The sequence below is a fragment of the Macaca mulatta genome, chromosome 13 (assembly GCF_049350105.2).
Source record: "Macaca mulatta isolate MMU2019108-1 chromosome 13, T2T-MMU8v2.0, whole genome shotgun sequence".
In the NCBI taxonomy this organism is placed as follows: Eukaryota; Metazoa; Chordata; class Mammalia; order Primates; family Cercopithecidae; genus Macaca; species Macaca mulatta.
The window spans coordinates 81,009,219-81,028,665 of NC_133418.1; the positions used below are offsets into that span (position 1 = coordinate 81,009,219).

General features: G+C 46.5%; 2 protein-coding genes across 14 annotated transcripts in view; one reads left to right on the plus strand and one right to left on the minus strand.

Moving 5' to 3' along the window:
* The window catches only part of ABCG5 (ATP binding cassette subfamily G member 5), a 33,328-nt gene that overhangs the window by 6,310 nt on the left and 7,571 nt on the right, over positions 1-19,447 (plus strand). For 6 of the 7 annotated variants that reach the window (XM_077959663.1, XM_077959664.1, XM_028831704.2 and 3 more), the window contains 9 exons: positions 461-582; positions 8,037-8,173; positions 8,252-8,350; positions 12,043-12,175; positions 13,658-13,797; positions 14,631-14,760; positions 15,219-15,432; positions 15,533-15,738; positions 17,045-17,183. In XM_077959663.1, coding sequence (XP_077815789.1) covers positions 461-582; positions 8,037-8,173; positions 8,252-8,350; positions 12,043-12,175; positions 13,658-13,797; positions 14,631-14,760; positions 15,219-15,432; positions 15,533-15,738; positions 17,045-17,183 — 1,320 coding nt within the window. The remainder of the gene's footprint in view (positions 1-460; positions 583-8,036; positions 8,174-8,251; positions 8,351-12,042; positions 12,176-13,657; positions 13,798-14,630; positions 14,761-15,218; positions 15,433-15,532; positions 15,739-17,044; positions 17,184-19,447) is intronic. The other variant, XM_015112261.3, reaches the window with a different exon arrangement.
* DYNC2LI1 (dynein cytoplasmic 2 light intermediate chain 1) overlaps positions 11,802-19,447 on the minus strand; it is a 55,381-nt gene continuing 47,735 nt past the window's right edge. For 6 of the 7 annotated variants that reach the window (XR_013402798.1, XR_013402801.1, XR_013402797.1 and 3 more), the window contains 2 exons: positions 15,369-15,496; positions 11,802-12,774 (listed from right to left, as the gene is read on the minus strand). The gene's annotated coding sequence lies outside the window, so the exon portion shown is untranslated. The remainder of the gene's footprint in view (positions 12,775-15,368; positions 15,497-19,447) is intronic. The other variant, XR_013402799.1, reaches the window with a different exon arrangement.

Consider the following 19,447-nt stretch of genomic DNA (forward strand, 5'->3'; position numbering starts at 1 on the left):
ATCGGGTGGAGAGAGGAGAGGGAGAAGGGCTGTGCTGGGAAACGTGGAGCGACAGTGAATGGCCCCTCCCCCTGCCCAGGGAAGGGCCTGGGCATAAACAAAGTGGCAGCAGTGCCCTGCCTACCCCAGTGTCTACGGCCTGCCCTCTGTGGATGGGAACGGGGGTACTGGGAATGCAAGGAATCTTGAAACCTGGTGAAGGAATGCAGGGACAGCCACCTCCCAGCCAAACAGACAGGACATTCAGAGCAACTCCAGCACAGGCCCCCTCCCTATGTGACAGACAGCCTCAGTCGCTATCTGCCAGGTTCTACAGAGGAGGGCGCTGAGGCTGAAACACGTTAGGAGCCTGTCCGGAGACAACTGGGGTGGGGCATAGGTGCGATCAATGCTGGGGACCCGGGTGTAGTCCCTTCCAGGGCCCCAAGCTGCCTTTGCCTTCCTGGGGTTTCCTTTAAAGCCGCCGCGTGAGGCCCTGGTGGGACGTCGCATCTTGCCGGCAGCAGTGGACCAGGCAGATCCTCAAAGATGTCTCCCTGTACGTGGAGAGCGGGCAGATTATGTGCATCCTGGGAAGCTCAGGTAAGCTGGGGAAGGAGGATTCTAAAAAGGCTTTGGCTTGAGTTAAACTCCACATTGAAGAAACAGATTAAGTTGTAGCAAGAAAGCCACAGGTTTGATATTAGAATGAAATCTAATGATGTCTGACTGTGAATGGAACCTGCTACCAACGTGAAATCTTTAGAAAGATCCTTGAAAGAGGATAAAATTCTGCCTAACATATACGTGAATTCATATTTCAAAATATAAAAAGGCCCCACAGTTCCACAGCATATAAAAGTACTCAGAAAACACAATTTCCCCTATCTGGAGAAGGAAAAGGATTAAATAAGCACAAAAATGCCCATTAAGCCCCTATCTTTGATTCCACTGGTCCTGTTTTATGATGGTATATTTTGGACATACAATCAAGAATAGAGAATAGGCTGGGCACAGTGGCTCACGACTGTAATCCCAGCAGCTTGGGAGGCTGAGGTGGGAGGATCGCTTGAGCCCAGTAGTTTGAGACCAACCTAAGCAACATAGTGGGACCCCATCTCTACAAAAAAATACAAAAGTTAGCCGGGCATGGTGGTGCATGTCTGTGGTCCCAGCTACTCGGGAGGCTGAGGTGGGAGAATTGCTTGAGCCCAGGAGGTTAAGACTGCAGTGAGCTGAGATAGTGCCACTGCACTCTGTTGCCTGGGCAACAGAGCAAGACCCTGTCTCAAAAAAAAAAAAAAAAAAAGAGGAATTCCCAGACTGTCTCAGTCCATTCAGGCTGCTAAAACAAAATACCATAGACTGGGTGGCTTATAAAAAGCATAAATTTTTTTCTCACAGTTCTAGGGGCTGGAAAGTCTAAGATCAAGGGGTCAACAGATTCGGTGTCTGGTGAGGAAGACTTCCTCCTAGACAGCCATTTTCTTTTTTTTTTTTTTTTTTTTGTGTGTGTGTGTGTAAAGATTTCTTTTATTATAAGCTTCATTTATCATCAGTAAATACCTAAGAGTAGAATTACTGGATTTTATAGTAAATGTGTAACTTTATAAGAAACTGCCAGACCAGTTTTCAGAGTGAATGTACCTTAAAGGTACATTTAATCTTCAATTGCATGTCTGTTAAATAGCAGAATTTCCTGATACTTATAAGATGTTTTAATCTCATATGAAGAGCTATGACCTAGACAATTTCAGCCTTTCAGCCTAAACATTTTCCAAATTTGTCAAGTTGATTTCACAGTATTCTGACTTGTATCTTAATAATGGAGACATAGAGCTAATAATGAATAACAAGTTAGTGGTAAATTAAAATATTTTTTAAATGAATGTGTCCAGTATTTTTCTTATTTAAATAATTAATATGAACTTCAAAATTTTAATTTAATTCCAATATTAAAGTATAAATGAAACTAAATATTTCAAATACTGTAAATATATTAAAATTGAACTTGAGTAAACTTTGAGAGTAATTTTTAACTTGAAATATTGTAACAGTGCAGCTCTTACTGTGCAGAACAAATCTGGCAAAATTAATTTGACACCAGTCTTAAAAAACTACATTTTGTTTTCAGGTGCCAATTCTAAGGGAATTTTAACATTTATGACCATTGTTTTTCTTCAAGAAAACTCTAAAATATGGAACACAAATAGAAATATTCCAGCTTCGTTAGGTGAAATATCCATTCCATCAAATAACCAAAATGGATCTAACTTTAGTGTATGTTCATATCTGCTGAAGAAGAATCTCATGAAGGTCACCTGTGTGTTAGTATTTCACTATGATTATCATCTCCCTATGGCGTCATTGAGAAAGCCAAAGCATTTGTGATGGTTTACCAATGATTCTCTCTTAAACCTTTAAGAACCATTTAAGTTGTTTCATTTTTCTATGACTATTTCTTCTACTTAACTCTTTCTTTATTAACTCTTTAAAATATCATGTACCTTAAAATTTTACCACTGATGGCATTCTCTTTCTTATATTCTCCTAACAATTTGAAATCTTTTTTTTTAATTTTTTAAAAATTTATTTATTATTATTATACTTTAAGTTGTAGGGTACATGTGCATAACGTGCAGGTTTGTTACATATGTATACTTGTGCCATGTTGGTGTGCTGCACCCATCAACTCGTCATTTACATCAGGTATAACTCCCAATGCAATCCCTCCCCCCTCCCCCCTCCCCACGATAGGCCCCGGTGTGTGATATTCCCCTTCCTGAGTCCAAGTGATCTCATTGTTCAGTTCCCACCTATGAGTGAGAACATGCGGTGTTTGGTTTTCTGTTCTTGTGATAGTTTGCTAAGAATGATGGTTTCCAAGCTGCATCCATGTCCCTACAAAGGACACAAACTCATCCTTTTTTATGGCTGCATAGTATTCCATGGTGTATATGTGCCACATTTTCTTAATCCAATCTGTCACTGATGGACATTTGGGTTGATTCCAAGTCTTTGCTATTGTGAATAGTGCTGCAATAAACATACGTGTGCATGTGTCTTTATAGCAGCATAATTTATAATCCTTTGGGTATATACCCAGTAACGGGATGGCTGGGTCATATGGTACATCTAGTTCTAGATCCTTGAGGAATCGCCATACTGTTTTCCATAATGGTTGAACTAGTTTACAATCCCACCAACAGTGTAAAAGCGTTCCTATTTCTCCACATCCTCTCCAGCACCTGTTGTTTCCTGACTTTTTAATGATCGCCATTCTAACTGGTGTGAGATGGTATCTCATTGTGGTTTTGATTTGCATTTCTCTGATGGCCAGTGATGATGAGCATTTTTTCATGTGTCTGTTGGCTAGACAGCCATTTTCTCACCCTAACCTTGCGTGGCAGAAGTGGGGAGGGGTCTCTGAGGCATTCATCCCAATTGTAAGAGCTCTCCATAACCTAATCATCTCCCAATATCACCTCCTTGCATGCCCCACCTCCTTTTTTTTTTTTTTTTTTTTTTGAGACGGAGTCTCGCTCTGCCGCCCAGGCTGGAGTGCAGTGGCCGGATCTCAGCTCACTGCAAGCTCCGCCTCCCGGGTTCACGCCATTCTCCTGCCTCAGCCTCCCGAGTAGCTGGGACTACAGGCGCCCGCCACCTCGCCCGGCTAGTTTTTTGTATTTTTTAGTAGAGACGGGGTTTCACCGGGTTAGCCAGGATAGTCTCGATCTCCTGACCTCGTGATCCGCCCGTCTCGGCCTCCCAAAGTGCTGGGATTACAGGCTTGAGCCGCCGTGCCCGGCCAATGCCCCACCTCCTAATACCATCATCTTGCGTAAGATTTCAACATATGAATTTTAGGGAGACATAAACAGTCAGACCATAGCACTGACTAAAGCTGTTACACTTTTCAAAGACTTTCTGTCAGTTCTCATTTCCATTTTTAACCAATATCTAGCTGTACACATGTACTGTAACATGCAGGGTCATTCTCAGCTTCCTTTTGATAAATACAGTGCGCTTCTTTAAAAAGAAAAAAAACCTGCCTCTTCTCCTTTAACAAACTGTCACCTGTTGTCATCCTTATAAAGAATTAAACAGGGTGACATTTAGCACCCTTCTCAGAAGTGTGTCCCACTTCTAAGAACAACAAGAGATGGAACCCCCCATCTCAGAAGTGCACTCCAAAGGCCAATGTTGTGTTTCACGCACATACAGCAGGACAGCGGGAGGGGCTCTTGATTGGGGTGGGGGTGTGGGCTGGTTTCTGATGAGATGCCTAATCATGGCTTTCGGACAATGCCTACCCTTTATACTGAAATGAATCCACAGTGGGCTGCAAGTTCTACAAGGGCAGGGACTGTATTCTGCTGTATCCTTATCACCTAGAACAGGGTTGGTCACACAGTGGGTGCTTAATAAATATTTGTTGAATAAAGGAGTAAAATAATTTTATGAATTACTCCATAGTATTGCATAAAATGACAATCCCATTGGTGTCTTATCTCTAGCAGTGTTATCTATCAAATCTTTATTAGCGAGGCAAAAGATGATGACATATATGTTCAAAGTCTCACTAGAGCGTAGTCCAAAGCAAGCCTGCCTAGAGCCATCTGACTCCAGGGGAACTCCAACTGAAACTCATTTGAATTGTTGTTTGCTGTTGAGGAGGGCGTAGACTCTGGATTGGATGCTTCTTTGCAGATTATTTAGTTGCAAATGATTTCCGTCCTGTTAGAAAAGAAAACTACAAATGTCATAGTTTTATTGCCCTTTAGGGCATTAACCATTTTTGTATCTAACTTTGTTATCTTATTCCAACCTTCTTTTCCCCACTGTCTATACATATCAATTTCTCATATTCTTTTCTTTTTGAGATGGAATCTCACTCACCCTGTCACCCAGGAGTGCCGTGGTGCGATCTCGGCTCACTGCGACCTCCACCTCCCAGGTTCAAGCAATTCTCCTGCTTCATCTCCTGAGTAGCTGGGATTACAGGCGCCCGCCGCCACACTCAGTTAATTTTTGTATTTTTAGTCCAGACCGGTTTTCACCATGTTGGCCAGGCTGGTCGTGAACTCCTGACCTCAGGCTGCCTGCCTCAGCCTCCCAAATTGCTGGGATTACAGGCATGAGCCACCATGCCCAGCTTCTCATATCCTCTTTTGAATGAGCTTTGTCATCTTGCTGGTTCTCTAATTAATGAGTTAATACATATTTGACATGTTTTTTAAAAAACTAAATTCATTATCTATTGTTAAAAAAAAAAGTATCCCACAGTTTAGTGGCTTAAAACAACACCATTCATGATCTCTCAGAATGTCTATGAATCAGAACTCTGGAAGTGGCTTGGTTGGGTAGTTCTGTCTTGGGATCCCTCCCAGAGAAGTATACGCTGGATGTGGCAACAGTAAAGTGGATTTTATATCCCTGGGGAGGCCAGTTTTGATGACGTGGTGGGGTGGGACTCAGGCTGCAGGACATCTGCAGCTTCTGTCAGAGTTCAGATTGGATCGAAAAATGTAAAGCCAGGGTGGCTCTGGTTAGAAGAACCGCACGACTGGGAAATTACAGGGCACATTTTGAAAGACAATCCCGGCCGGGCGCGGTGGCTCAAGCCTGTAATCCCAACACTTTGGGAGGCCGAGACGGGCGGATCACGAGGTCAGGAGATCGAGACCATCCTGGCTAACATGGTGAAACCCCGTCTCTACTAAAAATACAAAAAACTAGCCGGGCGAGGTGGCGGGCGCCTGTAGTCCCAGCTACTCAGGAGGCTGAGGCAGGAGAATGGCGCAAACCCGGGAGGCGGCTTGCAGTGAGCTGAGATCCGGCCACTGCACTCCAGCCTGGGCGACAAAGCAGGACTCCGTCTCAAAAAAAAAAAAAAAAAAAAAAAAAAAGAAAGACAATCCCAATGAAGTCACATTTTGTTTCTTTGTCATGGGTTTTCCTCTCTTTCCCCACTCTGACCACCCCCTGAACACGCTGGGGCTAATTCTGAGTTTTGTCAGTTATGCATTAGAAAAGAAGACAGCTGCTAAGGGAGTTGATTCATCTTTGTACCTCTCACAGCAACAAGCAAGTTTCTTCAAAATATTTCAACAAGGGCCAGGTGCAGTTGCTCATACCTGTAATCCCGGCACTTTGGGAGGCCGAGGCAGGCGGATCACCTGAGGTCAGGAGTTCAAGACCAGCCTGACCAACGTGGTGAAACCCTGTCTCTACAAAAATACAAAAATTAGCCAGGTGTGGTGGCAGATGCCTGTAATCCTAGCTACTCGGGAGGCTGAGGCAGGAGAATTGTTTGAACCTGGGAGATGGCAGTTGCAGTGAGCTGGGATCTTGCCACTGCATTCCAGCCTGGGCGATAGAGTGAGACTCCATCTCAATAAATAAATAAATAAATAAATAAATAAATAAATAAATAAAGGGCCAGGTGCAGTGGCTCATGCCTGTAATCCCAGCACTTTGGGAGGCCGAGGTGGGCAGATCACGTCAGGAGATTGAGACCATCCTGGCTAATGCAGTGAAACCCCATCTGTACTAAAAATACAAAAAACTTAGCCAGTCGTGGTGGTTTGCGCCTGTAGTCCCAGCTACTCAGGAGGCTGAGGCAGAATAATGACGTGAACCTGGGAGGCGGAGGTTGCCGTGAGCTGAGATTGTGCCACTGCACTCCAGCCTGGGCAACAGAGCAAGACTCTGTCTCAAAATAATAATAATAATAATAATAATAATAATAATATTTCAACAAAAGATCTCTTTGACTGCACAGCCATCTCATCAGCAGATTTCTCTTGCTATCTTCCCAGATAGTTCAGAACTTCCTGCCTATTTCTCTGTTATGAATCCCAACTTCTCAGCCTCCTTGGATAGGAAAGGCCTGGGAGGTCTATTCTGTCTCCATGAACTCTGGGTCTGTGGTAAACTTGTGTCCAGTATGACTGAGGGGCCATCAGGCTGTTGTCTAAAGGCATCACCTAACCTTTAACCTTAGAACAAAGCAGTGGCTCACGCCTGTAATCCTAGCACTTTGGGAGGCTGAGGCAGGAGGATCACCTGAGGTCAGGAGTTCGAGACCAGCCTGGCCAACATGGTGAAACCTCGTCTCTACTAAAAATACAAAAATTAGCCGGGCGTGGGGGTGCATGCCTGTAATCCCAGCTACTCAGGGGGCTGAGGCAGGAGAATGGGTTGAACCTGAGAAGTGGAGGTTGTAGTGAGCCGAGACGGTGCCACTGGACTCCAGTCTAGGTGACAGAGCGAGACTCAGTCTCACTCAAACAAAAAAAAAAAAAAAAGAAGAAAGAAAAAAGCAAACCAAGGCAAGCATTATCCCGCAGTCACCTCCAGCAGGCAGGCAGTTCACCACAACCCCTCTGTGGGAACCTTCCTAGTGACATCCAGCTAGGCTGTGCCCCAGGCTCTAGCGTAGGCTGTGGCCAACTTGGTTTTACCAAAGGACTTACCAAGCCAGTGCTTCTCAACCTCGACTGAAGCAGATCTAACTCAGCAGGTCGCGGGTGGGGCCTGGGGCTCTGCATTTCTGGCAAGCTCTCAGGGGTTGCTGATGCTCCTTGCTTTGTGAGCAAGGCTCTAGATAATGTCACCTACATCCAGGTACAACCAGACCGCCCCAGGGGGGCCACAAAAAGAAATCCGTCCTAGGATCCAAACGTTTCCAAGAGTCTGGGCTTTCCTCTTATTCTGATACCTATAGGTATTTTGTTTTTCAATCCAAAACAGTTTTAAAGGCAAACAAACAAGCAGAGAAAGCACCTTCGGTCTTGACCCAGATGAAAGAAATGGCATGTCCCCTCTCACTCAGGGGACAATCCAGAGACTCATTTGCGCGTGAGACTGCTGCATGCACAGTGCGCGTTCTACAGGGCAGGGCCTGTATCCTGTTGTATCCTTAATACCTAGAACAGGATCCCTCACGTAGCACTCCTGGCACGCGGGGTCATGCCCACACAGAGGGTCTCGGGAAGCTCCTCCAAGGCCGGCATAGAGGGGTTCCCCCAGGGCCTTCTGTTGTCACCCCACAGGCTCCGGGAAAACCACGCTGCTGGACGCCATGTCCGGGAGGCTGCGGCGCACGGGGACCTTCCTAGGGGAGGTGTATGTGAACGGCCGGACGCTGCGCCGGGAGCAGTTCCAGGACTGCTTCTCCTACGTCCTGCAGGTGGGCGCGTCCCCCACACCCCTGGCCAGCCGCCCGCCCCGGGGGCTCGGGCTACACTGACGCCCGAGTCTCCTGCAGAGCGACACCCTGCTGAGCAGCCTCACCGTGCGCGAGACGCTGCGCTACACCGCGCTGCTGGCCATCCGCCGCGGCAACCCCGGCTTCTTCCAGCAGAAGGTGGGTGCAGCCCCCCGCTCACAGCAGGCAAACTGAGTACCTTTGCACCCCCCGCTGCCCTCCTCTCTTCGCCTACGCTTGCCCATTACTCCCCTTTGCTCGTCACTCCTTCACTCTAGAGCGCGCCCTGCGCCTTGCACCGTGTACCCTGTGCTGCCTGAGAGGGCAGCCCCTAGTCACATGTGCTTTTGGAAGACTTGAAATGTCGCTAGTCCAGACTGAAACGTGCTCTGAGCGCAAAATACACATCAGATTTCAGACTCTGAGTCTGAGAAAAACAGAATGTGAAAAAGCCCATTAAGAATTTTTAGGTCTGGCAGGGTGGGCTCACACCTGTAATCCCAGCACTTTGGGAGGCCAAGACGGGAGGATTTCTTGAGTCTAGAAGTTTGAGACCAGCCTGGGCAACATAGCGAGATTCAGTCTCTACAAAAAATACAAAAATTAGTTGGGCGTGGTGTTGTGCGCCTGCACTCCCAGCTGCTCAGGAGGCTAAGGCAGGAGGATCTCTTGAACCCAGGAGGTCGAGGCTGCAGTGAGCTATGATTGCACCATTGCACTCCAGCCTGAAGGACGAAAGGAGACCCTGTCTTTACCAACCAAATAAATAAATAAATAAATAAATTTCAAAAAGTATTGATTACAGGTTGAAATGGTATTTTTGGCTGTAAATAATATGTTATTAAAATTTCACCTGTTTCTTTTTACTTTTCAAAATATGGCTACTAAAATATTTCACTTCTGTCTGTGGCTTGCACTGCCCTTCTCTGGGACCATGCTGTTCTACAAGTTCCCTGTTTGAGCAGATAGTTATTTTTGCCACTGATTTTTCTCAGCTTGCTTGGAGACATCTTGAACGTGCCTCATCCAAACTGGACTGAGTTAATGAAGGAAGAAACGAATGAATTGTCAACTCCTTCTAGGTTCCAATGTCTTTCTTAATTGTCTCCAGTTTGGAAGTAGCCACAAGTAAACCCACCGGGGACCTTACCTGGAAACTGCTTCATTTCTCTCTAGACTGGGAAGGCCCACAAGCACCCAGGGAACCAATGACAGGTGAACATGCCTCCTTCAAGGGGCACAGCTCCCTGGGAGCAGGAGAACTCCTGATAGCAGAGTTCTCTCCAATTGTGAGTCTTTTCTGAGCAAATCCAGCCCACAGCGTGTAAAATCCTGACAAGTAATTCAGTGGAAAGGAAGTGCTGATTATAATAAAGGAGACAGCATGGCAGATCTGCTTCTGTCCATGGAAGAACCTGGAAATAAAGCATGGCCAATGTGAGCAGGCTGTGTCTGCTGGGCTGTTGGCTAAGGCTCAGGCTTCCTGGACCGCTTGAGAGAGCCCAGACAGTCCTCTCAATCCTGGCCCTGCCATTTGCTAGTGGCATTATCTTGGGCTAGTTATGGACCTCTCTCTGTTTTCTCCTCTATAAAAATACAGTAAGAATGCATTTCTCCTGGGTTTGATGTGAGGAATACATCAGATTATGTGAAAGCACAGAGCATGGAGGGTTGGACTTGATCATCCCAATGATCCTTACAAGGTCCTTACAATATTCCTTACAAGGACTCTGAATTCCATTTCCAACAGTGTTTCCAAAATATGGGAGAGCATTGCTGCTGGGGTGTGAAACCTCCGAGACAAATTAAGTAAATATCTTCTCTGTCCATCCCTTCCAAGCCAGGAGGGGCAAGCTTACTCCTTATGATGTTATAGAGACATTCTAGAAGGAGGCTCAGAAATCTACCCTGGCTGGTGAGCACAGAAATCTCACAGTGTCAAGCAAAGCTTAATTCCAGGATCCTGCTACCCTGATGGCAAGAGAAGACCTTTCTTTTTTTCCAGAATATATCATGCTAGTTTATTTATGCATTTTTTACCTTCTCGTTATTCCTTTGTACCTATTTCAGACACGTCCATTCTTTGGGTGGGTCAAAGCTACCTGTAAGGTGTCAACCCCACTCCCTGACTCCTCTTGAATGCAGGTCCACAAGTCATTCCCTCTTCTTCTGCAATCTAGCTTATTGTTTTTTAATGCAATGGTTTTGTTTCCATTTTCATAACACGGCTTTATTAGGGGTGTCTGGAAACAAAACTCATTACCATATGAGTACCTTCCGTCTCTTTCTGCTTTCCCCCTGGGGTTTCTGCAGATAGAGGTAATCAGTACGGGAGGACAGAAACAGATTTGTGAACAGGTCTCTGGAGAGGAGATAAGCTGGGGAAGGAAAGACAGAGAGGGAGGAAAAAAGCCAAGCTTCTTGATTAGAAAGTCAGTAAAGAATTTTTTTTAGTTGTTATTGTTTTGGGGGCGTTGAGAATGAGGAGGAAAAAGGGTTTCAGGGAGCTGCAGGGTTTAAGTAGAGTGAAGAGAATTGGAAGAAAGGGGATTTTAGATGTGGCTGGGGGTTATAAATTGGGTTCCCCTTAAAGTCCTTAAATAAATTCAAATAAAGATTGGAATTATTTTTAATTGCTTCTGAAGGCTGGATTATATGTCTGTGATGTGAAATCACACAGAGATTGTACCACATGGGACCCCAGCACTTATTTGGGTTATACAGTGGGAAACAGGTTTAGTTCAAATCAGGTTGGATTTTTTTAAACATATAAAGCATTTATTATAATAAAGTTTCTAAACCCAAACACTTAAAGTAAGTGATATTGTAATCATGACTTTGGGGGATTTTTCTGTATGGGCTGCAGTGACTGTGGCTCCTGCCAATAGGAGTTTAATGAAGTATCCGTTGTTTCCTGGCTAATTTTCCTGAAGCAAGTGTAAGCAGTTTTTGTTCTAGGGAATCTTATTTTATTTTATTTGTTTATTATTATTATTTTTTGAGTCGGAGTCTTGCTCTGTCACCCAGGTTGGAGTGCAGTGGCGCCATCTTGCCTCACTGCAACCTTGGCCTCCTGGGTTCAAGCAATTCCTCTGCCTCAGCCTCCCGAGTAGCTGAGATTACTGGTGCCCGCCGCCACACCCAGCTAATTTCTGTATTTTTAGAACAGACGGGGTTTCACCATGTTGGCTAGGCTAGTCTCGAACTCCTGACCTCAAGTGATCCACCAACCTCGACCTCCCAAAGTGCTGCTGGGATTACAGGTACAAGCCGCCATGCCAGGCCTATTTTATTTTATTTTATTTTATTTTATTTTGGAGACAGGGTCTTGCTCTGTCGCCTAGGCTGGAGTGCAGCGGTACCATCATGGCTAACTGTGGTCTCAACCTCCTGGGATCAAGCCATCCTCCTGTCTAAGCATCCCGAGTAGCTGGGACTACAGGCACGTGCTAGCATACCCGGCTAATTTATTGTTTCTTTTTTTGTAGAGACGGGGTCTCTCTCTGTTCCCCAAGCTGGTCTCAAACTCCTGTCCTCAAGCAATTCCCCCTCCTCAGCCTTCCAAAGTGTTGGGATTACAGGCATGAGCCACTGCACCCAGCCTCTGGGAACGTTTTAAAAAATACATATTATTTATTTAAATCTGACACATGTATTATATTACGATTTAAGTCAAATTGGATCATATTATTATCAAAGACGTGCTTTCTCCAGGGTGTGGTGAGTCTGGAAGTGGCCCTTGGATTCTTGGGGGCGGGGGGGTGTTGCCTCTTTCATGTCCTCCCCAGCCCGTGAATTGAAATAGCACCCACAGCCACGCCCAGCCTTCCTGTAATTTGTGTCTCCTGCAGGTGGAGGCCATCATGGCAGAGCTGAGTCTGAGTCATGTGGCAGACCGACTGATTGGCAACTACAACTTGGGAGGCATTTCCACTGGTGAGCGGCGCCGGGTCTCCATCGCAGCCCAGCTGCTCCAGGATCCCAGTAAGTGGCACCCAGAACTGTTACTAGTTGCTGTCTGGACATCTTCTGTGTGTCGCAGATGCTTTGGGCCCTGTCTTCACAGTCCTCATTCAGAAAGGGGTTTGTGTGCAACTGAAATCATAGATTTTTCAAATTGGGGACCCAGTTTTTTCAGAAATGCTGTATAGTTCATTTCCTGATGTGATTCCATCATCCAAACAAAACAACTCCTGGACCCGGAAGTGTTGCATTGGTGTTGGAGTGTTCCATTGGGATTTTCCATGAACACGGAGCCTTGCCCGGCCAATCATTTCTCCTCACCAGGGGAATACCACTGTGTGGGCTGGGGAGAGCCAGTGAGTTTTGGTATGACCACAGGTGTTTATGAAATGGCAGGAATTAAAAATAGGAATTTGAACGATAAACTCAAAAGTGTGTATGTTGTGGGGAAGGGAGTATCAAAACAGAGTAGTCGATCCTCTGCCTGGTTTGGTCATTTTCCCCATCACCTGGGGAAACCTCGCCACTCATATGCAGCTGGAGAGGACAAACTGCATCTGGATCCTTTCTTTGCACTGTGGTAGACCAGGACTGCCTGTTCTTCAGATGGTGCTTGGTCACTAGAAGGCAAATAAGAGAGATGTTTTTAAGAGCCCTTGTCACTTTTTTTTTTTTTTTTTTTTTTTTTTGAGACAGTCGTGTTCTTGTCCCCCAGGCTGGAGTGCAGTGGTGCAATCTCTGCTCACTGCAACCTCCACCTCCCGAGTTCAAGTGATTCTCCTGCCTCAGCCTCCTGAGTAGTTGGGATGACAGGCGCCCGCCACCACACCCGGCCAATTTTTGTACTTTTACTAGAGACAGGGTTTCACCATGTTGGCCAGGGTGGGCTCGAACTCCTGACCTCAGGTGATCTGCCCGCCTCGGCCTCCCAAAGTGTTGGCATTACAGGCGTGAGCCACTGCGCCCGGCCCCCTTGTCACTGTATAGGTAGAAATAAGTTACTTTAAACCCTCTAAAGAACCCAAATGCCTGCCACACTTCAGACCTTGTTTTATTAGTCAGATTTTTTTTCTTTTCTGTGCAAAGACCCTGCTGGTGTTGGAAAGTGTTACAGACATGAAATGGGGTTGTCTTTTTGACCAGCCTCCTCTCAGTCTTGTTTTAAAACAACTTGATGCCAGCCTGCCAGCCGTTGTTCTCTGGCAGGGTGCCCTGAGCAGAGCGCAGATGGCCCATAGTACCCTATAAGAGGCCTGATCTCCTTACTCCCTGTACCCTCGAGGATTTGAGCCCCACATGTGCTCCAGAGCTGGGAACTAGGCCCCTCCACAGCAGGTGCTTTCTCCTGAGCTCAGGCTGAAAGCTAGTTTACATGTTTCCTTCCCACTGCACACTGTTTGGATGTGGTGCAAGCTCAATAAGGAACAGTTCAGAACTCCGAGTTTTAAGCACAGAGCCTGGGCTCTGCAGTGCCTCAGAAGTCTGGCCCTTCTTTGCTGGCAGAGGTCATGCTGTTTGATGAGCCGACCACAGGCCTGGACTGCATGACTGCTAATCAGATTGTCATCCTCCTGGTGGAACTGGCTCGCAGGAACCGAATTGTGGTTCTCACCATTCACCAGCCCCGTTCTGAGCTTTTTCAGGTAAGGGATTCAACTCGTAAAGGCCGGGTCTATGGTGTATTGAGCTGGGAATCGCAGGGGCAGGGGTAAGATTTGTACCAGTGGCCAGGCACGGTGGCTCACACTTGTAATTCCAGCACTTTGGGAGGCTGAGGCAGGAGGAGCACTTGAACCCAGGAGGTTGCAGAGAGCCGGGATCATGCCACTGCACTCCAGCCTGGGTGACAGAGTGAGATTCCGTCTCAAAAATAACAACAACAACAACAACAACAAAACAACAACAACTAATTGAGCCAAGATCACACAGTTATTAATAGTAAAAAGCTAGCATTAGGCTTTCACAGCCAAGTTGGCTTCAAAGGCTGTGTTTTTCCATGAAATCATACAGATTTCCTTCCAAAAAAATCTCACTTTCTCTGCCCAGTATCCCTTTAGTTAGCTTTTATTTGCTTTTTATAGAGGAGGAGCCGAGATTTAAAATGAAAACAAAACAACAAACTAAGACCCACCCCAGCTCGCCCGAGGTCACTCACTTGGCTTGGCTGGGACTTAACCGCAGGTTCAGTCATGCTTGTCTCTCCCAGATATGAAGCTGGACCTCAGGATGGGAGGCAGCGTGACCCACAGTGGTAGCCTAGGCTCACAAGGGTAGCGATGCACTTCGAATGTCTCCAAGAATACTGATGCAGGGCCAAGGTCATCGAAGGACTGACTGCTTAGAAATGCATTTCCCATAAGGACATGGCGACTGTAAGCAATACTTGACCTTGGGCCTGCATCAGTGTTCCCGGAGACATTTGACATGCGTCGCTACCCTTGTGATCACACACTAACTTCATCTGTTGTCTGATCAGCTCTTTGACAAAATTGCCATCCTGAGCTTCGGAGAGCTGATTTTCTGTGGCACACCAGTGGAAATGCTTGATTTCTTCAGTGACTGCGGTTACCCTTGTCCTGAACATTCAAACCCTTTTGACTTCTATAGTAAGTTTTTCTTTCACATTCCCCATCATGAATGTTTTTTAAACTGTCTCATCTCAGACTTCTGCCTGGATGACACGAGCTCTAGTGGGTTTGATTTTTGCTTTTGTTTTTGTGCTTTATACTCTTCAAGGAATTAATTTGGCCGGGTCAATTAACTTGCCAAAGATGACTATCAGAATGAGGTCGGGGATCTCTCTCAAACAAATTGGCGCACTGCTACTACTTTGTCAGAGCATAATTAGCTGAGCTTGGGAATTCTCCCAGATAATCCCAGTGGGATCCTCAAGGCCCTGCTGGGATGCTTTAAAGTATTCTGATTTTATAGGTGGGCATTAACCACAAATTTTATCTTGATAGGATGAGGTATTATGGCCAGTACTCCTGTACTAATTGTATATCCATGTGCATGCATGCATTTAAAAACACATTGGGTGACATCTTTTGGGAAAAACTTTTAGTGGACCTGACGTCAGTGGATACCCAAAGCAAGGAAAGGGAAATAGAAACCTACAAGAGAGTCCAGATGATAGAATCTGCCTACAAGAAATCAGCAATTTGTCATAAAACTTTGGAGAATATTGAAAGAACGAAACACCTGAAAACATTACCGATGGTTCCTTTCAAAACCAAAGATTCTCCCGGAGTTTTCTCCAAACTGGGTGTTCTCCTGAGGTAAGAGGCTCACAAATGTGAGCAATGCCCATTGGAGGTATTTAGCCATCCCCCAATAACAGTTCTGAAAAGGAATTAAAACAGGGTTGTTTATTTTCAGGAGAGTGACAAGAAACTTGGTGAGAAATAAGCTGGCAGTGATGATGCGTCTCCTTCAGAATCTGACCATGGGTTTGTTCCTCCTCTTCTTCGTTCTGCGGGTCCAGAACAATGTGCTAAATGGTGCTATCCAGGACCGCGTGGGTCTCCTTTACATGTTTGTGGGCTCCACCCCGTACACAGGCATGCTCAATGCTGTGAATCTGTGTAAGTGCCCACGTGCTGGAAGTGCACCTCTTTCTCCCTAAACACCTCCCTTCTCCAGCTGTAACCTTACAAAAGTCCACCATCATAAGGGTATTTCTCTGAGCTCAACCCGGCCCTCTCCGGATTCCCTCTCTGGGGAAAGGCAACTATTGAGTTACCAACACATTAATATGAATGAGCTCACCAGGTGGATCTCTCTGAGGGCTAAGGATCCAGGGAAACATGAAGTGACAATGCACTGGTGGGGAGAGTTTGAGGAGTTTTTCAAAAGATCATTCCTCCTATCTCATCTTGGCCACCTCGAATGCACGGCCCATGGGGGCTCAGCGACCAGGCCAACTGTGTGCCATTAGCTTCTTTTTGGAGCTGGTTTTAGGACAGCCAGCACCTAATTTTCAAATTCAGTGGAATTCCAGAGACAACACCTGGTTGCCTAACCTTGCAGGAAGCTGGCGTTAGAGGGATTCCCCAAAGGCAACACTGTTAGGGAATAAGACGGAAGGACTTGGCCGGGCGCGGTGGCTCAAACCTGTAATCCCAGCACTTTGGGAGGCCGAGACGGGCGGATCATGAGGTCAGGAGATCGAGACCATCCTGGCTAACCTGGAGAAACCCCGTCTCTACTAAAAAATACAAAAAACTAGCCGGGCGAGGTGGCGGACGCCTATAGTCCCAGCTACTGGGGAGGCTGAGGCAGGAGAATGGCGTAAACCGGAGAGGCGGAGCTTGCAGTGAGCTGAGATCCGAAGATCCAACCACTGCACTCCAGTTTGGGCGACAGAGCGACTCCATCTCAAAAAAAAAAAAAAAAAAAAAAAAAGACGGAAGGACTTTGCTATTGTGAAGTTGCCCTAGAGCTTGACATGAGGGGCAATGCTAAGTGTCTGCATCTGTGGGGTTTGCCTGGCCTTCTGAGAGCAAGTCTAAAATGCAGGCTGCTGGTGGCAGGGGCAGGGCGGGGCGGGCCGGGGGGAGTCCTGCACAGAAAGGAGACAAAATGCTTCAAATCACTTATTCATGCCCCTTTTGCATGTACTTTTCTTGAATTGGTGACAACTCCTCACTTTAGAGAGAAGGAAATAAATGACATCTTTTGCAATTGTATTGCAATTCAGGTAGAGTGTAGATTTCTGGGGTGGAAATTTATTGTCCTGTGGATGGCAGGTCCCCTCCTTCTATGACTAGGGAACTCCCCCTAGCTGGTCCTCACCATCCAGCCCTGACAGACCTCACGTTCAGCTTGGGCTAGCCCTCCCTGTTTCAGCTGGGTGGTGACTGACTTCTGAAACCTGCCTTCCATTCCCAGTTCCTGTGCTGCGAGCTGTCAGCGACCAGGAGAGTCAGGATGGCCTCTATCAGAAGTGGCAGATGCTGCTGGCCTACGTGCTGCACGTCCTCCCCTTCAGTGTCATTGCCACGATGATTTTCAGCAGTGTGTGCTACTGGTGAGGGGTTGTTCTGTTCACCCAGGGCCGGGCTCCCATGGAGTCATGGAGCTAGTGGGACTTGTGCAGGGAGAGCTCCAGGGTGAAGTTCTCTGCTCCGGAGGATCTACACTTTGCCCATCAGTGTCTAGTGCAATGTCCTATCTTCCAGGACATTAATGTTATTGTAAATAGCCCAACTGTGGGCTGGGGGAGACCTGAGAACAAACCAACAAGATGACACATGCCTGGGAATGGCCTGTCCCCATTCATGGCAGGGCTTGGGCCAGAGAAGAGGGCTCTGAAGTGGCTGGGACCCAGGTGCATGGGGGGCCCAGGGGCAGGGAGAAAACAGCCTGAGTGTAAAACCTTAAAACTGACACATTCGAGGGTGGGAAGAGGACAGCAAGCCAATAGAGGCGGCAGAGGGTGATCAGGGAGGCAGAAAGAGAAGCAGGATTGGGCAGCATCAGAGAGGATGAGGAGGGATAGAGTTTCAAGGAAATGTTGTAAACACTTCGATATTGCAGGGGTTAAAGGAGGTGAGGCATAAGGGGAGGAGGCCATTGCAATTTTCCAAAAAAGAGCTTTGGTAGAGTCATGGGGGTGTAAGTCAGGTTTACAAGAAGGTAAGGTGTAAGATGGAGGAAGCAGATACTGTTTTGAGAAACTTGGTGTTACAGGGTAGGATGAAAGGGGCAGTTACTTTAATCATGATCAAGTTCAAAAAATGGTTGTTTTAGCATGTGGTAGATAAGACCATCAAAAAACATCAGATTGAGAGTAGATGAAAATGCAGTCAAAATTTGGATAAGTCAAAGGGGAAGTTTCCAGAGTAGATCAAGGTAGGGATAGGGGAATCAATAACATGGGATCAAGGATGCAAGCAGCTAGGGTCACACTTTCAAAGATGGGGCGTGGGAAGAGAGAGGGGGAGAGAGAGAATGAAAAATAGAGATGATGAAGATATCAAGAAATTCATAAAATGGAAGGTGGATTCAGCTGCTGAGCACTGGGAAGAGAGATTGCAATTGGGGAGGGGAAATTTTAAAGTAGAGGTTTATATCAGTCATAATGGGACGTGCTATTAGAACTCAAGACACAATGAGGAAATCTTAGGGGTCCAGGGGCCAGCTGAGGCAAGATGGCAGAGGGGATCCAGTTAGTGCGGCAATAGGCATTGTCCAGCATACCTTCCATTGCTTAAGGGAGAATAGGGTCCCCAGATGTGGGAACTGATAAGGCAAAGAATGGCAGAAGGGGCCCAGCATCTGTGGCAGTGAGGGCACTGGGGAAGTGAGAGGCCCGAGGCCATCATCAGAGAGGGTGTCCTCAGACTCTGAAATCCTGGGAGTGAAACCGTTTTGAGTGATATTTAAGTCCAAGACACGGTGAGTGATGAAGATTAGGTTGCTGGAGCCACTGGAATTGAGATTAGCTAATTAGGAACCACTGATGTGGATGGCTCATCAAGAAGGTTAAAGAGCTTGAGGAAAATGATAGTGGAGAGGAGCAGAAAGAATGACTCTGGTCCAGATGCTATAAAATAATCAAAGGTGAGAGGATGTTTTAAACATCACAGAAGACAACAACGAGGAATGGCATTGATAGCATAGGCAAACTTCATGATTTGTACAGAGGAAAAGTAGATGGCCTTGAAGAGGAAGTGGTAAGGAGGGGTGAGTATAAGACACGCCAACCTTTTCTGCTTACTCTACAAATGGGATAAAGAGCAGCCATGCCTAATGGTCACTGAAGACATGCTATCACCAGGGAAATGTAATTTGGAGAAAGGAATAGAAGAGGAAAGGTGCATGGATATAGGGTGGTTTGTTTGCCAGAAAACGAAGGTCAGGCCAGGCACGGTGGCTCATGCCTGTAATCCTAGCACTTTGGGAGGCTGAGGTGGGTGGATCACTTGAGGCCAGGAGTTCGAGACCAGCCTGGCCAACATGGTGAAACCCTATCTCCACTAAACACAAAAAAATTAGCCGGGTGTGGTGGCGCACACCTGTAATCCCAGCTACTTGGGAGGCTGAGGCAGGAGAATCACTGGAACCCGGGAAGCAGAGGTTGCAATGAGCCAATGTACTCCAGTTTGAGCAACAGAGTGCAACTCTGTCTCAAAAAAGAAAACGAAGGTCAAATCAGTGGAAGGGGTTGGTAGAATAAAAGACAAGAATGGAATGGAGTAGACCTGGGGAGGGCTAACCTGATCAAGGACACAAGAAGTGAGGGGTTTTCACACAGGCAATAATCCCACAGAACAGAGATGAAGTTCAGGC